We start from the raw sequence: 23,040 nt of genomic DNA, 5'->3' as shown, positions 1-23,040 counted from the left end.
TAAGGTTTTCATAAAATCCAATATGGCCACCAGGTCACATGACCTATGACGTCATATTTATGACATGTATACAATCATGTATACATGAACCTGGATCATGATCGCACAAAAATTAAACACAAGGATATGGCATACAGTTCATAAAACATCAAAATCCATACCTTTGTAATTAGACTGATGAACTGCGTATGCCTGAAAATTAGGAAATAGACATGTAAATATTTCCTCTAATTGTCAAAAATGAGGTCAGAGTTCGATTACCCAACCCAGAAACATAAAATGGTGAACCTTGCGTAAATCTTGACAAAAAACTCAAAAACCGACATGTTTGACTCAAAAATGACCTTTAAGATGACCTTGAGGGTTGACCTTGACCTCAAATCATCAAAATAACCATAATTGGATTCCTTGACCTCGAAAACCCCTGAAAAGTGGAATCATACATGATTCCAACCCTTTTGGTTATTTAACTGATTTTCCTCTAATCCGGGTGGCGGCCATTTAGTATTTCGCCAATATGGGGCCCCCGGGGGGGGGGGAGGGCGCCCGTCTTGGCGCCCGTCAAAATCGAAAGAGTATGGCATGGGCAACATCTGGACCAAATTTGGTGCTTTTGGAAGAATTTGAACCAAACGGCCCCAAAATATCCCTAAGGGCCCTGACTATATACCAAGTTTGGTCAAAATCCCATCACTGGTTCACAAGTTAGCGCAGAAACAGAATTTTTACAGAACAGGACCTCTGACCTCTTGACCACATAATCTAATCTGTTCATCTTTACATCATTATACATACTTGTACCAAGTTTGACTGGGTTACCCTTCAGCTGTTCTAAAGCTAATAACCACCGTTTAGAGGCCATTTTTCCCCGCAAAGCGGGGGTTGGCCTTTTCGGGGACCGTGGTAGTTGTTGTTTTTTGGTCCCCTTTTTGAAGCAATGTTTTACGGCCGGATGCCCTTCCTGACGCCAACCCCTTTTTGCCGCCTTCAACGACAAACAGGGAATTACCAGTGAACTGGTACTCAAATTAGCCGACCTCGGAAGGATGACAGGCTGAGTCAACCCCCCTGGCATTAATTCGGCTATCGACCGAGATTCGAATCCAGGATCCTAGGATCCTAAGCCGGCACCCTAGCCGCTAGCCCAACACCAGGGATACTGCTGTTCTAAAGCTAATAAACCACCTTTAGGTTCTAAAGCTAATGCGATAATGAAAACCTATTGCAGACTGACTTTTAAACTCTGGACCCCAAAATCGAATCAGTTCATCTTTACATCATCGAACATACTTTATCTAATTTTGATTACAAATCCTTTCAACCGTTCTGTACTTGTTGCGGTAACGCAATCCTTCACGGACGGACGGACAGACAGCGGGATGGACAACCGGGAAACAATGTCTACCTCTGCCGACTTTGTTGGCGGCGGAATAAATAAACAAATAAACCATGCAGCGGTGCTTGCGTTTTGAGGTTCCGTGCACATATAAACAAGGTTTGTGTCCTCACCAAAAGGAGGGAGCTGTCGTCTGTGTGCCGAGGTTCCCTTCCAGGAGGGTGACTGACAAACTGTGGAATAAAATAAACACGCATAAAGCAATACTGTATCGTCTTCGGGCTTTGGTCGAACACAAGATTCGAGCCGTTAAATCACACATGGGGTTGAGGTAAATAAACCCAAGCATTGGTGAAAAAATAATCATGTAATCATCCTGGGGAAAAACGAAATAAAACCAGCAACCAGAATGTGCTCATTATATCGGAAGTGCAAAGTACCGTGAGATTGGATAAGTATCGACTGAATGCATCATGGTCCAAAAAAAAGAATCAAACAGACAGACAGATACCTCACTCTGATGGACACCTCCTGATGTAATCAAATCACTCTTAACCTGAAAAAGAGCATAAAGATTTACAGTGAAACCAAAGCCCAAAATAAAAAGCTTCCAGTAATGTTAACGTTTTAGAGTTGTGTATTGGATATGATCGACAGCCCACTAGGATAGAAATGTAAACACAAGCGTTACGCCTAGGTCCCCCGTCGGTGAAGTGATGCGAGTTGACAAAGTGGAAGACGCAAGGCGTCCATCTTGGATTTTGACGTGGCGACCCAATTTTCAATAGCGTTCTTCCTTATTCTTATGCCAAGATACACCCACACACCAGATTAGAAGTTGGTACTTCGCTTATTTTTCAAGATATTCAGCTCACAAGGTTCAGACATACATGGAGGCGGCCATCTTGGATTTTGACGTGGCGACCCAATTTTCAATAGCGTTCTTCCTCATGCCGAGATACACCCACACACCAAATTAGGAGTTGGTACTTCGCTTATTTTTCAAGATATTCATCTCACAAGGTTCAGACATATATGGCGGCGGCCATCTTGGATTTTGACGTGGCAACCCAATTTTCAATAGCGTTCTTCCTTGTGCCTAAATACACCCACACGCCAGATTAGAAGTTGGTACTTTGCTTATTTTTCAAGATATTCAGCTCACAAGGTTCAGACATACATGGCATCAGACATACATGGTGGCGGCCATCTTGGATTTTGACGTGGGTTGCACCCACACACCAAATTCGAATGTGGTCCTTCGCTTACACATGCACGCACGCCCGCACGCACGGACGGACACACGGACGGAGGGGAAAACCATAGTCCCCCTTTCGCTCCGCGGTGCGATGGGGGACAATAAGCCTGTGCATTGAAGGATTGCCCTCATATCACATATTCAGTTGTGGTTCCAGGTGAAAGGTTGTCATTTTGTCCCGAGTAGGAGCACCCAGATGCCGATTAGCGGTGTGGTTATTCTTGTGGTTATTCATGGTTACTCTTATGCTGCTGATACTGTTTAATAGGGGAGGAATTTATTATTTAATCGGGGCATCAGCACACGACACCTAGTTTGATTGCAAAAAGTACAGCGAGGTCTTGTACATCCACAACAGGATACCAGCTCAACGTCGATACAACACCCTGCCTGGAGAGCACAAGGACGTCGGTTTATAGTCGGGTCAGAAATCAAACACAAGTGGGGCAGCTCAAAGTAAGTTAGCCATCTCCGAGCTGGTGCGAGCTCAGTTTAATCGTTTAGAGCACAATGTGAAGCCTAAAAATTGATATTTGTGTATACCAGATGGTATACCACTTCGGGGGTACCACAACTACTCCCCCACGAAATCATTTATTACAGTGTACTTGGCCATTTAAAATAGCTGAAATACAAGGCCACACATTTAAAGCTCGTCTTAGAGCTAAGAGGATTATGTCGTCAGTTAAAAGGGGATCTTTGGGTATTTTTTTTTAACCCTTTGAGTACGGATGACGTCCAGCGTCGCAACCCACGAAAAAGTTTTGTGTACGGATGACGTTGCTACACGTCATCGACTATACCTATAAATAGATCGTCAGTACGTGGTTGCATTCCCGTACCAAAATGCCAAATGAATCCCGTACCGGGGTATTTTTATCCAAAAACAAGTACAAAAAGTTTTAATTAAAACAAAAGCCGCGTCGATGTTACACAATGCCTAGATGCAGCGTTGCCTACAACGATGTTATAGGCACAGGACATTTCTATTGATTCGATTACTTGATGTTATTTTTGTGCAAAGTGAAAAGATATCTCGGCAATTTCCCGTGTGTGGCGACGATTTTTTAATATATCTCGGCATTTTCCCGTCTGGTATTTCAGGCGGTGTATGACTGACCATGCCGCGATTTAAAAAATATATATCTCGGCAATTTCCCGTATGTGGCGACACGTGAACGAAGCTATGCTCCTCTCTCCACATTATTGTGACGACGTATAAATTAAATATTTCATCGTGACGATTGTCATCAAATGGACGAATTTTTAATATATCTCGGCATTTTCCCGTCTGTTATTTCAGGCGGTGTATGACTGACCATGCCGCGATTTAAACAAAATATATATATCTCGGCATTTTCCCGTCTGTTATTTCGGGCGGTGTATGACTGACCATGCCGCGATTTAAAAAATATATATCTCAATGGACTTGAAGTTACAGGCCTTTGAGAATTCATTTAGTTCTATAAAGGGCAACTTTCATCGGATTTTCTTCCAGTTTTTTTTCAACCGAGTCTAAAACTATGTTAGCGACTGTGAAAAATGAAATGATATATCGAATTTGATTTGAAATAAAACTGTGTGAGAGAGGAAGACACCACGGGCCTACAAAACAGGCCTCAAAGCTATGCGAGTTAATAAAATGGTGGATATTTGTTTATATGAAGCCTCTCCCAGAATGGGTGGAGCTATGGTTCCCAGAATGGGTGGAGCTTTGAGGTTTTGTCTTCTCTGCAAGAACAAGAACAAGAAGAACAACAACAACAGCAGAGGGCACTCTATGACCAGCGTTAGCGACGCGGCTAAAAGATCCCGTACTCAAAGGGTTAAGCGAGGGTAAACTTTTGATATAAATGAAAGGGACGCCTTTAAATGGAGAGATCCCAAAATTATCACAAGCGATTTCCAAGCAGCAACCATAAGATTAGAAGCATCAAAATGTTGAAGCAACAACGTCAAAGCTACAGACAAACAATCTACAACTTTAAAGCAAGATGGAATGACATCACCGTAAAGGTTTTGGGTCGTGGTTCGTTCTGACAAACGTACTGTATCACCGTCCTGCCGAACAGAGCAAGGCCTCGACCGTTCCTCCTCGAAGCAGAAGCGAGCAAATTGAGCTTCATGCCTCGTCCGCTCCAGCAAAATCTGCTCCCGCTTGCGCTGGAACTCCAGAGTGGGATGCAATCCAACCTCCTGCACAGCATTGGAACAATCCCTTACAGCCTGCCCTGCCCGGCAGGCCCACAATATACAGGATAACACAACAAAATTTGGCTCCAGGAACAGTTTAATATTATCCAATCAAACTCAACAAAATTTACAGGTCATATTACGCACTCAGTCAAGATATCACTGAAAAGTTCAGTTGTCTGCCAAGAAATTGGACTTTTACAATGAAATTACTGACGATGTCGATGTTTGACGAGGTGCTCCAAATGAGCACCATTTCACTCAATGCAGAGGGCCACGCATCAAGTGAAGTTATTGATGACTTGTATGCTTCATATCAGAGTATCAGAATTCTCCTTAAGCTTTCTTTGCTGATGTGGAGCTCTCTCGTCAGCTGTGCCGAAGAAATGTCTTGGGACTGTCGGCGACTGAGTCAGCGACAGCAGTGTAATGAATCTGAAGAAGAAGACGATGCTGGCTTTCTGTGACGTAAGCTCAGCTTCCGGAGGAAGTAGTTAAATAGCTTTGAAGCTGGGCCCTGATCGGAGCGCGTGTCCTTAGTTGGTGCCTGGCGCAGCTGTAATGCGATACGATAGGACATTAGAGGATCAATGGAGTAATGTACTACTTTACTTATTGCTTTGCCATATCTGATTGCTTATTCCAGTGCTTTGTTCATGTTTGTAGTGGCTGCTTCAATCCAGTGAATTAAGGCCTATAAACTGGCAACGGCTTCTTTCTTTGACAACAGGCAGCAATATTCTCGGGTGACCTTCCTGATTTTGGTCAGCCAGAGTGGTCGTCTCTGTTTGGTGAATTCACATTGAAATTTCACAAACCTTTGGATTTGAGACTTCTTGGGTACTTCCTTTTTGCAAAATGTGCGCGGAACAGGTGCATTTTCTGTTACGACAAATTTGTCAGCAGATCGTTTTCTACACAAAATGACTTTTCTTCAGGTGTCCAGCCAGATGACCAGATCACTGGTGTTGGGCTAGCGGCTAGGGTGCCAGCTTAGGATCCTAGGATCCTGGGTTTGAATCCCGGTCGATCGCTGAATTAACGCCAGGGGGGTTGACTCAGCCTGTCATCCTTCCGAGGTCGGCTAATTGAGTACCAGTTCACTGGTAATTCCCTGTTTGTCGTAAAAAGGCGACAAAAAGGGTTGGCGGCAGGAAGGGCATCCGGCCGTAAAACATCGCTTCAAAAAGGGGACCGAAAAACAACAACAACCACGGTTCCCGAAAAAGGCCAACCCCCGCTTTGCGGGGAAAAATGGCCTCTAAAGGTGTTTTTTTTTTTGTTTTTTTTCCAGGTGTCCAGCATGTGAATATCACAGATTCATGAAAATTAGCAGATACACTCTCTGTTAACTCAGTCAGACCTCATGAAAAATGAAAGATTGAATGAAAACTGTGAAGTGTATTAAACGTTTCCTGGGGCCCACTTTTTTGGAGTGAACATGTACAAGGCATGGACTGACAGAGCACGAACTATTAGGGTGAAAACAGTGGTACGAAGACAGCAGTATTGTACAAATTGATTACTTAAATTGTTTTATCATTATTTATCATTCATCTATTGGTTTGAGAGGTTACGTGCAAGGTACGAGTCGTTTGCATTCCCATTCGAGCATTAGACGCATGATGCTGCGACCCCGAGCCAATACATTATTCACTTCATTCTTCCCGATCTCGTGCTGACACAATCACCCAAACGAGTCTTGTGACATTCTTCCATTAACAATACTATTACATCAACAACAAAACATTACCTAAGCAATATATATGTATATGAAGAGCTCAGATGCAAAATGCTGATTCATTCCACCAAAATAAGTCACAAATGGGATTTCATAGCTGATTCGTCCATCTTTCCCGAGCCAAGTGTTGTTTTTGTTCAAAACACCGCATACGCCATGTAAAACGTCACGCACATTTACCTTTCATTTCAAAACAATAAGCGCCACGCCTGAATGTATACAGAATGCAGTATATATCCACGCGACCAATCGGACGTTCGTGACTTCTACACTGATGCCCTCGCAGATGCTGGCCACATAGATGCCAGTGATAGTGACCAAGCAGACAATCGTGAATCTAGAACCTGTTATGTATGCATACTTTTTTGTTGACTCTCTGTGATCTTCGTCCGATGTTTTGTGGGTTTTGAGTGCACACAGTCTGAGTATTCTGTTTTCAGAATCCCATGGACTTGTTAAATATTGTTACGTTCATGGGTGGTAGTGATACCTTAGTGCAGGTAGAATGTATAGGTCGGTGCTCCGAATGTCATGTAGAAACCTTGATGTAAATAGTGTTACGGATTCGTCACTTCCGTTGTTGTGGTTTTCATCCACTGTAAACATTTTCGATTCCATGTACTATTATTGTTGTCGTTTGAGGGAAATGGAGGTTACTATTTTCAAAAGGTAAAAAAGTTAATGTTTTAAATGAAACCGGAACCGGACGACGACGAAAAAGAGGAAGAGGAGGAGAAGAAGGCGGAGCGAGTGGGTCGGACAAGAAAGCCGAGTTGCTTCGAGGTCCTGAGCGAACGTTGGTGAACAAAGGTCACGTGTGAACTTTGGGTTTCCCAGGAAAGGGATTCCTGCGACAGAGTTGTTATCGCTGTGACAGATCAACCTGCGTGTCAGGTTTTGTGGTCGATTCCAGAGAGAATCATCAGAGTGCCGTTACGCCACGAGAACGGGCCGTCGGCCATTTTGACTCGCGCAGGATTTGCGCATCGTTCAAGGTTTTTCGCCTCGCTTTAATCATTGTCACCGCATTCAGACGTGGATCTGGTGTGTGTGTGTAACGTGGATTTTGAAGGTTAATTTGCGGTTCGCCGACTGTGAGCCGTGGAACGTCCATACCTAAAGGTGTGATTTCCCCGTCGCTTCTCGAGGACACCTTCGCCCATCTTTGGCAGGGTAACTGTCAACCCAACGGGATTCTGGTCTCGATTAGACATCATTCTGACGATCGCTGGAGCGGATTGACTTTGGCTTGATGCCGGAATACGACTTTGGCTTGATGCCGGAATACGACTTTGGCTTGATGCCGGAATACGACTTTGGCTTGATGCCGGAATACGACTTTGGCTTGATGCCGGAATACGACTTTGGCTTGATGCGGGAATAGAGACATTGGGAATGTTCTTCTTTTCGCTCACTTGGAGCACAGTGAGTTTTATTGTACAAACCTGATGGTACCATCATAGGAAATATATATTGGTTGTACAATTGATTACTATTGTTTTTGTGTTGTTATTCTTGTGTGACCTTAATACAATATTTGTTTGTTGGTAACAATTGGTGTGGTTTCACCATTGATCTTTGACACAGAATAACACATCTTTCTGCCGTGACTCCTCTCGGGGCTCGGAGGTACACCGTGACCGGGGGGTTTGGGGAGGAGCACGTAACAGAAGCTCCGTGTGTTCACGTCAGCCCAGTGAGTGTGTTCGGATTAAGTGTATCTTCGTCCCCATCGGAGTGGGGTATGTTAATTAGCTCAGGAATTATGGGTAATTTATCCCCTTTACGTCGTTACCTCAGGAATTATTATGATTTTGCAAGGGCTCAGGAATTATGGTAGGATTTGATTAGCACAAGCCCGGGTAAGATGGGACTTGCTGATAGGAGCAGAGATGGACTACAAAGAGGTGGCACACGCTGATTGGTGAAGCACGCACGGATGACGTCAGAGCCCGAGTGATAAACGAGTGCTCTGGCGGACATTTTCTCTCTTGCTTCCTGCTCGTTCTGAATGCCATAGCCAACGGTTGTGCACCGACGCTCCTCTCCTTTCTTCCCGTTCTGGAGCTCGTTACAAACAGCAGTGTTCCGAGACCTTGCTGGTGGTTGGGAGGCGGCAGAGCTGCGAATGGAGAGCTGTGGTTTCCATGCAGAGATAGTGAGGACAGGCGCAGCTGGGGGCGAGAGTTGCACGCCTGCTCGTCGCTTCGCGTGAATGAGGGCGCGCCTCAATGCCTGGTTCCATGCACGGACTTCGCGTCAAGGCGTGTGTTCCCGTGCATGGACCTCCAGAAATCGTTGGCGGACTGACGAGAGACACACGCCTATTGAGCTAAGTGCTACAAACAACGCTATTATTTTCCAGTTATTTTATCCTTCGTCTGTTTTCAAGTCTGTCTGTGGGAACGTCCCAATTTAGGAAACAGTTTTATTTTGTCGTGTTTAATTTTGTACCGACAATTTCTTTAATAAAACCGGTATTTTTGTACAGTTTAATTCCGTTTTTGTTCGAGTTGATTTATTGCAGGATCGAGGACGGCCAGTGGGATTCGTGAAGGTAAGCTCCTGTTTCCCCCCCTCCCTCTAGCTCCCCCATGCGTATTCTCCACTGTATTTTTGATTGAACGCCTCGGAGTAACAGCTTGTTCGGCTATCCGTTCCTTGGAAAGATTTCAATTACCAGGAACATGACAATATCACAACAATAGCCCAGGTGTACATTGAGCTAACTTGGTTTGAAGGCAGTGATATCAGACTACCTCAGCAGTCGTTGGTAGAATTGAGACTTTCTGTGATATTGCAAGGGATCTTTCACAACACGCATTTTGCAGCTGAAGGGTTAATGCTGACAATGATATCTTTTTTGTATGAGTCATGTTTATAATTCACAAGCAGTTTTGTTTGATATAACAAACCTATTAGGGAAGAGAGATTAAAAATACGAAAAGAAAACAAGCCTTACCTGGCCCGCTACAGAAATCACACCGTCCAGTTGACCACTAGGAAAAAGTGCAGAAAATATAATTTTACAACACAATCATCATAACTACAATCTTGGAATCTCAGATAATGAATGCCCTGTATTATTCGACATGTTCTGTATAACATGCCAGCCAGCTATACCCTGCAGTTTATCCTCACCACATGGCAAAACAACATGCTCCGCTCAACTCGACAAACTGCATATACAGTTGTGGCCAAAAATATTGGCACCCTTGCACTTTTTTCAAATAATTCACCGTTTCTTTCAGAAAAATTTTGAAATTTAAAAATCTTTTGGTATCCACATATGTATTTTCTTTGGTTTGCAGTGGAACAAAACAAAAAAAAGCTGTAACTAATTACTAAATCTTAGCTTATTCCACACAGAAATCCGAAAATGGCCCGGACAATATTAGTGGAACCTTTTAGAAGCTGTTAGAAATAATTCGATTTCAAGCAGGCGATTCTCCTTTACTTTGGAATTGAACTCACCTGTAGTGAGTTGCAGGTGCCTGCAATATAAAAATCACTCATTTGACCAGTTTGAACAGAGAAAAGGAGTCATTCTGTTGTTTTGTGTCAGTGTGTACCGCAATGAGCATAGAGAAAATAAAGAAAACCAGAGAATTGTCTGAGGTCGTCAGACACAAGATTGTAGCGAAGCATGGACAATCTCAAGGCTACAAATTTGTCTCCAGAGACCTTGATGTTCCTGTGTCCACCATACGCAATTTATCAGGAAGTTTAAGGCCCATGGCACTGCAGCCAACCGCCCTGGACATGGCCGCAAGAAAAAGAAACAAAAAATTTTTTTTTTTTTGTTTGTTTGTTTGTTTGTTTGTTTGTATACTGAATCGAGGCTCGTGAAAGAGCTAACATTTACTTCACAAACAAATCAACCAGACAAACAAAATATATAAAAGGAGGGAGCGGAAAACAAGATGGGGAGAAAAGGGGAAGCACACAAACACAACATTTGAGAGCAGGGAGATGTGTGGAAGGGAGAGGGCTTGGGGGGAGGAGGCGTGGGAAGGGGGGGGGGGGGAGGGAGAAGTATAAAACACAAGGACACCAAGGACTTCCAGGACAGAAGTTGGTATTTCAAAAAAGTGGAATTGGGGTGAAATTAGCGGGGTTAGAAAAGATCAAGGTTTTGGATGGGGGAAGATAAGAGATGGTGGTGAACAGCTGTTTTAAAGACCTGGAGGGTGGAGTGGGATTGAAGAGAATGAGGGAGTTTGTTCCAGACGTGGGAGAAAAGAGGAATGAAGGAGTGAAGGTGAGCAGAGAGTCTTGATTTTGGCAGTTTGACCATAAGAGGGTTGCAGGCAGATCTTGTGAAAAAGACCTGTAGGAATATTTGCGGGACAGAGCCCAGAGAGAGCTGGGGGGGGGCAAGGCCAGAGAGGAGTCGGTAGAAGACGGAAAGACCACCAACCTGCCTGCGGTGAGTGAGTGAGAGGCCCTTGGAGTTAGCTTCATCGCGGGAGATTCCAATGATTCTGAATGCTTTGGTTTCAACAACGTGAAGACGAGCTAGGTGTGAGGCAGGAGCACCAGCCCAGAGGGGAGAGCAGTATTCCATTGAGCTGCGGATGAAAGCCTTGTATGTGGTGAGGAGCTCAGGTGTGCCAAGGAAGGACTTCGCACGACGGAGGATGCCCAGTCGGCGACTGGCTTTGGAGGCCAGATTTGAAATGTGGTTTTCCCAGGAAAGATCATGGCAGATAGTGAGACCCAAAAGCTTGAGTGACAGAACTTCTTGGAGAGGATTATTCAGAAAGTGGATGGGAGGGTTGTCCAGTCGGTCTTTTCGGATAGACATCGTAAGAGTGTGAGATTTGTCAGGATTGAAAGACATGTTCCACTTGTTTGCCCAGTCTGTGATTTTGTCCAGGTCTGCAGAGAGTGAGGAGGCTGCATCGAAGAACCTTGATCGAAGATTGCAGCGAAGGATTGTTGAATCATGGAAAAAGCACATCGATCAACTGCCAAACAGATTCAAACTGACCTTCGGACATAAAGTACGACAGTTTTAACTCGCATCATCCGTCGCCAACTCGATGAAAGGGGTTCTATTGTAGGAGACCCAGGAGAACCCCACTGCTGAGAGGGAGACATGAGAAAGCCCGACTGGAGTTTGCCAAAACACACTTGAACAAGCCAAAATCCTTCTGGGAGAATGTCCTGTGGATAGATGAGACCAAATTGGAGCATTTTTGTAAAGCACATCATCTCTATGTTTACAGAAACAAAATGAAGCCTTCAAAGAAAAGAACACCTTTGCTTCAGTCAAGTATGGAGGAGGTTCAGTGATGTTTTGGGGTTGCTGTGCTGCCTCTGGCACTGGGCGCCTTGAATTTGTGCACGGCATCATGAAATCAGGAGATTACCAAGGCATTTTTGAGCGCAACGTTCAACCCAGTGTCAGAAAGCTCCGTCGAAGGTCGTGGGTCTTGCAGCAGGACAATGACCCCAAACACACTTCAAAAAGCACCCAAGAATGGTTCAAGACAAAATGCTGGACTGTTCTGAAGTGGCCAGCAATGAGTCCAGATCTAAATCCCATTGAACACCTGTGGGGAGATCTGAAAACAGCAGTTGGGAGAAGGCACCCTTCAAATCGGGGGGAACTGGAGCAGTTTGCACAAGAAGAGTGAGCCAAACTGCCAGTAGAAAGGTGTAGGAAGCTCATTCATGGCTAGAGGAAGCGCTTGACTGCAGTTATTTTGTCCAAAGGCTGCGCTACCAAATATTAAGTCTCGGGTGTCAATAATTTTGTCAATGCCATTTCTTCTATTTTCTGACTTAAAAGGATATATTAAGTTCTGAAACAAAAACAAAGGTTCTGTAATATTAACAAATAAAGTGAAATAAAGAATTGTGGAGACCAAATACTTTTTGTCAATTTAAACTTTTTTTTAGAGAACATTATTATTCGAGTTATTTGAAAAAAGTTCAAGGGCGCCAATATTTTTGGCCATGACTATTATGTATATATATGTATATTTGCGGTTTTAGGAACTGGCCCCGAAGGCAATGGCACACAACATATAGGTTCCTCAGTGTAGTGGGTTGAATGTGACGCAATGCATTGGTAATGGTTAGGGAGGTTTTCCCCTTTTCTCCCCATTTCCTAGGGGTTAATTGTAAATCCTTTTCGAGCTTCGTGGCGCAAGCTGTGTAACGCGGGCACTAATTTGCATATCGCGCCAAAACCCAACTGCCACTTTCCTTTATCTCACCATAATCTTGTTTTACACAACCCCATAAGAACACAACATTTACAAAAAATTAATACATATTTATATTTACACTTGGGTTTTATTCACACGTTAATATCCATTGCATTAAGGCATTACACATGCTGTTCATTATCCCTGGTGTTGGCTGAGCGGTTAGGGTGCTGGCTTGGGATCCTAGGATCCTGGGTTCGAATCCCGGTCGATCGCTGAATTAACGCCAAGGGGGTTGACTCAGCCCGTCATCCTTCCAAGGTCGGCAAATTGAGTACCAGCTTGCTGGGATGAATGACCACGGTGTGTACCCCGATTTAGAATAGGTACACCATATCCCTGCGCATCGTAAGAGGCAACCAAGGGTTGGCGTCAGGAAGGGCATCTGGCCATAAAAACATTGCCTCAAACAGGGAACCATGATTGTCATGGGGCCCGCAAGGCTAACCCCCGCTCTAGCGGGGAAAATGGCCTTAAAACGATCATTCATTCATACATGCTGTTCATTGCTGCGCAACCCGAACACCTCAACTCACTATCCATGACCTCGCCTCAACCACACAAACGATCCACCTTCCTCCTCTATCATCACCTTAGCTACGCACACCAGGGATGCATGCCACAGCTTGGAACCATGGGGGAGGTAGCTCAGAGAGCAGCGGCAAAAGCTGCCATTCTCCGGATACCATATACCTCTGAACAAGCAGGCACTAAATGGCCATTAGTATGCTGTGGATACATAATCGCGCCAGTCTCCTACAAGTAATTAAGCGCTCTCAGCATTCGCCCTCACATCTGTGAACGTCACAAGCCACTGCTCCATGTTAATCGCGAAAAGTGTGTCGCGTGCCGCGACTGGACAACCAACTGGGCGAAACTCAATGGGGAGGTCTGGTATGTGGGGCTAAGCAAAGGTGCGCCAAATTGGCATCCGAGATTCGACCAAGAGCAGTCCTCAAGGGGATAAGTATTTAAATTTTCAACACGATTGGTTGTATGGTCTAGAAGACAGAAGTTGTTATTGTGTGGAGAAAAGGAAACTCTCCATTTTATCTTCTCAGGCCATGCGAGTTATTCTTCCACTGCGATTTTTCGCGTTTATTCCCTTTTAAAATCATTTTCTCTGCTATCGTTGGTCCCAATTGACAGGAAATTTTCACCACAGGAGGCCCTCCTCCTGTAGATTATCTTTATGATAATTATGACATCATCGGGCACATGGTACAGGCGCCATCTTGGGAAAAACCGAAAAACTTTGTACCACTATATCTCCAAAAGCGCTGCGTATAAAGAAATGAGACATGGTTCATTGTAAAGAACTCTCCATGGAGAATAAAATATGTTAAATATGATGTCATAGGTGTCTCCATTATGACGTCATAATTCGACAAGTGCAAACGATTAGGATGAAATTTCTTAAGCGTCATCTACAGATAAATCAGTGGACAAAAAGAAAAAAAGAAAAATGATGTCATCGGTAAAGTGGTTTGGCCGCCATCTTTTTTTAACACAAAAGCCTTAAAAACCACTAAAAAATCATTTTCTCCGAAACAGCAGAACAAATCGATGGGAAGCTTTACATGCATGATTGCATACCCATGACAGACAAAATGTTCTGCGACCATGACATCATAGGTCACGTGGTTTGGGAGTTATGATTTTTTTTGAAGAATAAACCTTTAAAACGTATCTTCTCCCGGAGGGTTGAACAGATCGAGTGGAAACTTCACAAATATGTTCCCTGTGACTTGTGGATAAAACTATATTTGGGAATAAGCGATAAGTCCCATGTTTTGGCAACCATAAATAATTATTGAACGAAAATCTTATAAGCCTTCTATCGCTTGAACCGCTTCATTGATCGATGTGAAACTTTAAAGTAATGTAGCAGTCGTCAAGGGGAATAAGCGTTTTAAATTTCAACATGATTGACTGCACGGTCTGGCACCCAGAAGTTGTTATTGTTTGAAGAAGAAGAAACTCCACATTATTTTCTTCTCCAGCCATGTGACTTTTCAGCATATCTATTAATTATGTGCTGTTTGAACTCAGTGGCATCCTGTCTATTGAATACGTATGTCTATTAATTATGCACTATCGGATTGTACCTTTCGACACTTTGGACTGTACCAGGTGTATATCCTTGTTAAGGTAGCTTGATCGTGGCGTTTTTCCAAGGCCGCCTCTAATAACAAAAGTAACTAGAACGGGCACTCGGTAGAGCGCATACCTTCGCCGCAGCTACTGTTCTGTACTTGGCATGGGAGTGTAGGGAACAGAACAACAAAAATACGATTTTGACCTTTTCGTGACCTTGACCTTGACCTTTGACCCGATTGCTCCCAAAATCTAAGCAAATGTGTCCCGTATAATAACCAATCATCCCACCAAATTTCATGCAATTCGGTTGAATACTTTTTGAGTTATGCGAATAACATACACACACACACACAGACATACAAATAAATACACAGCGATCAAAACATAACCTTCCGCTTTTGCGAAGGTAATAACAACGCTATTAATAAGAGCGTAATATTATTACAAATAAATATTAATACTAATACTATCCCCCCTCCACAAGGGGTTTTTCTACCTTGAACAAACACCGTTCTAAACGTGAATAAGTGGCGTTTCATGGAAGAAACGGCCTCTACCAGCAGTTAATAATTTTTTTATAAACCACAAACATGTACGATTACCTTTTGAAACAGTCGCTAGTGCTGTTTAACAGTAGCACTAAACCGAAAGGGAGAAAACCTGTGGTGTGTTCAGTTACTAAGCAGCTATTGCTTGCCATGCCAGCTGTTCCTTAACAGTTTTGAATGGAGTGCTTGCCCGAATGTTTAAGCCACTTGGCGAGTGCTCCACAATAAACTTGGTAAATGAACACACCCCCGACGTTCTTGAGGCCCGACCCGAGATTGACTATAATCTACCTACCCCAGACAGGAATTACCTTTCCTGCCGCTCCCGTAGGGAACTGGTGTACTAGTTTCTTCAAATATGCCGAGTCGATGCATCCTTGGTGCTTGCAATACAAACAAATGGTTTCATGCTACAACAACAGCCGAAAGATCCAAGGGTTGCCAGAAATTGGATGAGGTTTGTCCAAAATACCCGGATGTGGATCGGGCAAATGTGGATCAGGCCTACAAAATGTTCGCTTTTGTACTCAGAATATTCTACAGAGTACCGTTGTGAAAAACAGAGATGGCTAGATCTTGTGATTATCCGCGACGATTGAGAGAGGATGCCACCGCAACGATTAAGCGGAAGAAACAACCGTCCCTCAAAACCAAGACCATCTCTACCGAGCTACCAGCACAAGTACACGAGCGATTTTAGTGGTGAATCAAACACCAGTGTGAGCCTCTCACCAAGCCATCACCCTCCACTGACTGCGGGCTTCTATTTTGAATCTGATATGACATTCAATGAACTGTGAACATTCAATGAACATTCAATGAACTGATATGACATTCTCAATCGAGGTGGATATCCACAAGATCTAGCCATCTCTGTCGTTTCATAACAGTTCTCTAAAATGTTCCAAACACAAAACCGAACATTTTGTCAGCCTGATCCACACTCAGGTATTTCGAACAAAACTTGTCCAATTTCTGGCAAACCTCGGATCTTTGGTGTAGCATGAAACCATCTCTGTTTGTATTACTACAACCACCAGGGACGCATTGACCTGGCATATTTGTAGAAATTCGAAATGTATTCGCCGTTTGAGTTCAATCGTGCCTTGATGTAGCCTGCAAAAAATGCAGAAGTGGTACTCGGGTTCATGGTGTGACGTCACGGCTAATCGTGAAGAAGAAGAAGAGTTCGACTTTTAATTGCAAAATTAAACACTTTATAAATCAGAAAAAGACCATGTCTATTTTGTTGAGTATTAAGGGATAGATTAGCATAGAGGTGGTCTGAGCATTTGGGTTCCCCAAATCAATTGAATGGAAAAAGAAAACCTACCAATCTGTAGTGAACATGCGACAGGCGTTTTCTGCACTACAAACACTGCCACCTTCACTAATATCGCCATCTTCACGAACATAATCTTCATCTGAATCGCTCGCATAAGACTCAAAATGATACGGCTCCATAATTCCCCCAAGTGTTTCCATCCCTAATTTTGTCTCCAATAGTTTCTTCAAAATCCGACTGATCAGTTTAAAAATACTGAGAACCTTCCCTTCACAGTTGCCAATGACGGTGGAATTAGTATCGGAATCCGAGTTGGAAATACTGTATTTCTCCATGTAAGCCGCTATTTGATAAAGGTAAGTTCATAGTGCGACATCACTGGCAAAATCAAAAATCAACACACAAGGGCTTTTGTCGACACTGTGATTGGCAAAAAAAAAATCAAAAGTACTTCCCCTTCAAATTAGACCGTGATTAATGATGTTCAATGGTTTTCAGAAAATAAATTTGTGTTTGGGTTCCCCTTTAGGGTCCAACCTCATGGTACACCACACATTTTACAAATGAACCCAAACGATCAGATTAAAGACCACGCAAGCAGAGACGAAAGTCTACAATGTTGAAAGAAACCAACCAAAGCTTAGGCAAGAGGGAAAGGAAGAGGCCTGCAAGTTCAGACCGTGCCAAGCCGCCATCCCCACGTGGCCTCTACCTGGCAACGTCCCCGAGGGACCTTCGGCGCCACCTGCTGTTGATAGCGAGTGATGAGGAATGGCCCGGATCTCTGAGGCATGGGTTAGTGATGGTTAGAGGCGGTCACGAGAACACTCAAGCAGCCAGTGCACAGAGGCAAAAACAGCACTCGGACGATGGACGTGGACACCGGCAGACATGAGGAATCGAGTGGTAATGAAAAATAAATGAAACAAAACAAGTTTAGATTTCCGAGGGTAAACTCTTCAACAATCAGAAGGCCAACAAGAAAAAGGTGAATGTACATTATTTAAAGCTTACAATATACTGTTCAAAAGGATGTCGAGCCATTCATTTTGGGCCTAATCATTGGACTTGACCACAACTACGCTGTGTTTTATTACCAAATGTGCATCATGCCCTTGGCTTTGAAAGTATTTTTTATTAAAATGTGAGCGAACTTGACTTTGCGTACAAACAAACCGGAAATCTCTATTGCCTCGGCTCCACAACCAGATAGTGAACAGGTTCAGGCTGGAAAACATTTGATACTCATCCCAACTCCATGTTTTCTATTGGCAGAAGCCCAGCACAGAATGAGCCGGCAGGTCCGGAGGAGGGACATTGCTCAGTTTGGAATGAGTTATAACATGATTGCGGTGAGTCAAAATTCTAAACAATGATCCAAGCAACAAAAATAAAACTGGCTCCAACTTCACACGACTATGCAATGAATTTCAAGTACACGTTAAACTTTCAGGAAGTAACAAGCATTGGGTGCTTCTGCAGAAGTGGAAAAAGTGACATTGCAAGCTGGCATATTGTACCAGGGAAGGACAATACGATGATCTGAGGGTGTCGGATGGAGTCCGCCAGGCATTAAATGGCCCTACAAGGGTCGATGGTGGTTTTGCAGGATAATACGAATCCACACTGACTTCGGCCTGTCAATCGGTTTGGGTGCAAGGTATAATGCAACGACCAGCATATTTGCCAAATCTTGTAACCGTGCACGTGACGAGCTTCAGCAATGCGTTCCTCAGTGTTCAGGCTCCAAAAGATCGCCAAGGGCTTCACGTGGCAATCAAAACGATGCCCAAACATCCACAAGGATAACTCAGCGGAACAGAGCAAGAGCACGGGATGCATGGCCGATTGCTTAGAGGGCCAAATGCAGCCAATGGCCAAAACCTGTGCATGCTTTACCACCAATTCAGTTTCAATCAAAGACTCAATCAATGTTATAATCTTGCTCTCATCTACGTTTGACCTTTTTGTTGCCAGGTTCGGTAAATACAAAATGCACACGTGCGACGACATGCGCAAGTGGCGTTCAACCTTCTTGAACAGCATAATTGTGTAGCCATAGTTTAGCAGCTTTAGGGTCGGTCATACAATTTACACATCATGCTTTAACTTATTTAACCCAAAGCAAAAACAAATTCAATAAAACAAAAGGAGCATGAGAGCATGCGCACACGCATCCAATCAAGTAGAATAAAAGTTAGAAATAGCCAGCTGATTCACCCCAAATGTACTCAGCAGACAATATAATGGAGGAGATATAATGGAGGAGAAGACTCCCAATGCCATTTAAACGGTTTCAAGTAGAAGTGAAAGTACTCGGTACACTTATTACACCGAGTGAGGGAGCTCAGTACATTCAACATTCCCCGACAATGTAGGACGAATGAGAGCGAAACGCATGAGCTCATTACGAGCACTGACACTGTAAATGTTGGACAAAAAATGACCCAAACAAAGCTTGTGCTCGAATTTGGAATTTGCTAAACTTTTGGAATCCCCACATCAAACAAAGCTCAAGCCAACCTCTTCACGGAGTGATTTTGTCAAACCGTGCATTGCTTCGGGAGTCTCTCCATGTAAAGGCACAACAAAAGTACAAGATATCCAATGGAACAATGAATAATGAATGAGGTATGACACAATGTGCACAGAAGGGTAAAATGGTACCGGACGTCATGAGAGATGCGTTGCCTCCTAGCATCGGCCTCAGAGAAGGATGCAGAATGGGTGACAAGGAAGTGCCTGGACCATTCAAGTAAGGCAGTTTTTTATCAGCCACAGAGGACAAGCAAAGTACATACTGTAACAATGCATACAAAGCTTCACCTGGGACCAGTTGCTGCAAGCTATCCAAGGGCTACATTTAATGCGCCGGATATGTTATTTATCCACGGGATAGGTTTATCCGGGCTTCTAGAAACTGGGCCCTGGACTACTCACTCCCAATTAAAAAACACCTTAAATGTCTGGTACGATATCAAAATAGGCATAAGAATGCATACAACACTCAACATTCTGTGAAATTGTCTCAACTGCTCCATAAGGTCAAATATATGAGTACCAACGTCACGTCCACAAAACGACTCGCACGCACGACTACCCATGGTGCACACGATCCACACATTCATCAATGGTGAACTACATCAAATCAATAATTTGCTTTCACAAAATTGCACAATTAAACTCATAAAGTGCTGATGTGGTGACCAATACAGGGCCCATAGACATCATCAATGGAGGTTGGAGGGAAGAATGAGCCCAAAGAGAGATTTAAAGTGATCAACCTTCCCATCAACCATGCACATCTTGGTGCCACCATTAATTACACAATGACCGGAGGAGCCGACTGCCCTTACCTGTCCCTCCGTGGGTGGGCAACAGTCTTGTTTATCGCAAGAGGCGATAGCTGTCCCGACACCTCCAACTCCGATGCGGGGCTGCAAGTAGACCATTGCAAAGAAAGAGGTCAAAGCCTATGCTCATTGAGACATTGCAAAACATTTGGGAGGCTTTCTGAACCCCCAAGCACACCTTTTCTCTTCCTTCAGCCCTGTTCTTCCATCAACGTCCTGCACGCTCGTGCTTTCTTCCTTCCTCTGCGAAGATGAACCGCACGAGTCAACATGTAGTCTGTACAAACTGATACCTCGAGCAAGAGGAATAACCTACAGTTAAAGGCAAGTTCAGCAAACAAGCTTTTGGAATTAAACAGTGAGGAAACCAAAAATAAATAAACAGCACCGCATTGCGTGCATAACCCCTCAGCCCATGCATGGTGAAAGGAAGCATTGATGATAATTTGTTATTTGAAGCGAAGTTGTATACCGAGTAGGATCTTGCAGTAAAGAAATTTTCGCCCGTGAACCCATGAACCCATTTTGCACCCATGAACCTTCCTCGACTCAACCCCAACACACACTGCAAAAATGGATCTAATGGGACAAGCCGTTCTGCTCGAAATTGATGGAAACCAATTTCAAAATGGCTACCGTGGCGGCCATATTGAAAATCGCAGCTCGCCCATTTTCTAAAGGAAACTTCCTCTACCCAACCCCAACACACACTGCAAAAATGAATTTAAACGGACAAGCCATTCTGCTCAAAATTGACGGAAACCAATTTCAAGATGGCTGCCGTGGTGGCCATATTGAAAATCGCAGCGTGTCCATTTTCGAAAGGCACCTTCCTCTACTCAACCCCAACACACACTGCAAACATGGATTTAATCGGAGAAGCCTTTCTGCTCGAAATTGACGGAAACCAATTTCAAGATGGCTACCGTGGCGGCCATATTGAAAATCGCAGCTCGCCCATTTTCGAAAGGAACCTTCCTCTACTCAACCCCAACACACATTGCAAACATGGATTTAATCAGACAAGGCGTTCTCCTTGAAATTGACGGAAACCAAAAGTTGACGGATGTCCGCCCGGACGACACCCATGACGATAATACCCCTTAGCCCATTGGGCTGAGAGGTGAAAAGGAACAGGGTACTGGTTTGTGGCATTAAAACACGTTCGCTCTGATGACGTTTTTTGTAAAACTAGGGCATGCCCGTACTATATATATATCTAAAATTATATCCCCCCCCCTCTATTTACATGAAATGGTTTGGTCCAAAGCGAACGGCTTGCGAGTACGGTGACAATCCCCCCCCTCTATTTACATGGAATGGTTTGGTCCAAAGCGAACGGCTTGCGAGTACGGTGACAATCCCCCCCCCCCCTCTATTTACATGAAATGGTTTGGTCCAAAGCGAACGGCTTGCGGAGTTTGGTAAAGAAATCGCCATAGCGTGCACAAACGCGCAGGAAAGCGAAAGAATCGCAAATTAGTTTTAATTAGTTTTAAAACATAGTTTAACGCCAACATAGTTTGCCAACGTGAAATAAATGAATACGCTCTCAAATGTGCCGTCCGAGGCAGAGTCTGTTCGCCACGTTCGGCACACGTGATAACTCGCTGCTCTCTGATTGGTCGATTCGTTTTTTGGACATAGCTCGGTAACTACTTGTCCGATTAATATGAAACCTTGAAAAGGCACATCCTCGGGTCCCCAGCAATATACCTGGCAAGCTTCAAGTATATCGGACCCGTGGTTGTCGAGAAACAGCGGTCACAGACAAACACACAGACATACACACACACACACACAGAGATTACTGGAATTATAGATAGATGAAAGTCAAGCATTCCGCATTATTGCAGGGACAACACGAGAAAAACGCACAAACTGTACAAACGAGAGATTCCCACAACTTGCACACCATCACAAAGAACCAGCGAGATTTATGGACGATCGATTGCAGGTACTAGATCACTTTAAGCAATGACTTGTGGAAGAAAAGTTTTCAAGCAATAAAACGGCAGCGATGGACGAGGCTTCAACACTTGGTACCATGCCCCGTACATCGAGCGAGATCCTGTGTTCGATGTATGCCATAAACTTGGTGCTCAGTCCAGATTCCTCCTCGGCTTTGGGTGTAACCACGTCATCGTCGTCATCATTGTCATCACATGCGAAGTTCTCAATGTAGTCTACTTCCTCTGCTGAAATCGGGACAAGAAGTTTGAGGAGGTACTCCGCCGGTGGTTAAGCAAAATGCAATCAAACTAGAACACTATTCGACGTCATGAAATCGACCGATATGCCTCTGCCCTCATGACATAATTGAATATTCTTGTACAAAGTTTGATTTAAATCCATTCAGCTGTTCTCAAGTATCACGTTTTACCTGACATGACCTCTGACCGTTGACCTTTGACACCATAATCCAATCAGTTCATCTTTGCAGCATATATACTTATACCAAGTTTGTTAGAAATCCCATCACTAGTTCATGATTTAGCACGGCAACAAAATTTTTACTTAACATGACCTCTGACCTTTGACCTCAAAATCTAACACGAACGGCACTCAGTAGAGAGCATACCTCAGCCAAGTGAACAGGTCACGTTTTGTATCCCAGAGTAGACCAGAAAATCACAATACAGAATCGCATTTAATCAACATCATCTGTCCACAACTTTTTGAGATATCCTGCTATGTATCGTTTTTGGCCCTATCACCCAATGGTGAAGAATCACTTAAAATTTCTACTAGCCAGATCCGAATCCAGATCTTCACCAAAATCTAATCATTTTGTCCTCGCCACATACACTACACTTCTACCAAATTTCGTCCGAATCTGTCCACAACTTTTTGAGATCTCTTGTTCACAAACAAACAAACAAACACACAGGGATGAAAACCACCTCCATCCACCTTTGGTGGCGAAGGTAATCATTTTAGCTTTGCATCATAATATACAGGGTGTTTCAAAAAGATGGACCCAATTTCAAAGCAGTATATTTCACGAT

At 43.8% G+C, this 23,040-nt stretch overlaps 1 protein-coding gene across 9 annotated transcripts in view; it reads right to left on the bottom strand.

Moving 5' to 3' along the window:
- Positions 1 to 23,040, bottom strand: part of LOC137438964 (DISP complex protein LRCH3) — a 94,143-nt gene that overhangs the window by 20,290 nt on the left and 50,813 nt on the right. For 6 of the 9 annotated variants that reach the window (XM_068134472.2, XM_068134474.2, XM_068134477.2 and 3 more), the window contains exons 9-17: positions 22,091 to 22,230; positions 20,211 to 20,275; positions 20,036 to 20,116; positions 19,347 to 19,421; positions 17,392 to 17,463; positions 9,491 to 9,527; positions 4,644 to 4,790; positions 1,848 to 1,892; positions 1,510 to 1,569 (exon numbers count right to left, since the gene is read on the bottom strand). In XM_068134472.2, coding sequence (XP_067990573.2) covers positions 1,510 to 1,569; positions 1,848 to 1,892; positions 4,644 to 4,790; positions 9,491 to 9,527; positions 17,392 to 17,463; positions 19,347 to 19,421; positions 20,036 to 20,116; positions 20,211 to 20,275; positions 22,091 to 22,230 — 722 coding nt within the window. The remainder of the gene's footprint in view (positions 1 to 1,509; positions 1,570 to 1,847; positions 1,893 to 4,643; positions 4,791 to 9,490; positions 9,528 to 17,391; positions 17,464 to 19,346; positions 19,422 to 20,035; positions 20,117 to 20,210; positions 20,276 to 22,090; positions 22,231 to 23,040) is intronic. The other 3 variants (XM_068134473.2, XM_068134475.2, XM_068134476.2) reach the window with 3 other exon arrangements.

This window comes from Myxine glutinosa, chromosome 13 (assembly GCF_964187855.1).
Source record: "Myxine glutinosa chromosome 13, kmMyxGlut1.1, whole genome shotgun sequence".
Classification (NCBI taxonomy): domain Eukaryota; kingdom Metazoa; phylum Chordata; class Myxini; order Myxiniformes; family Myxinidae; genus Myxine; species Myxine glutinosa.
Note: the sequence above shows the minus strand (reverse complement) of the source record. Positions and strands in the feature narration are given on the sequence as shown.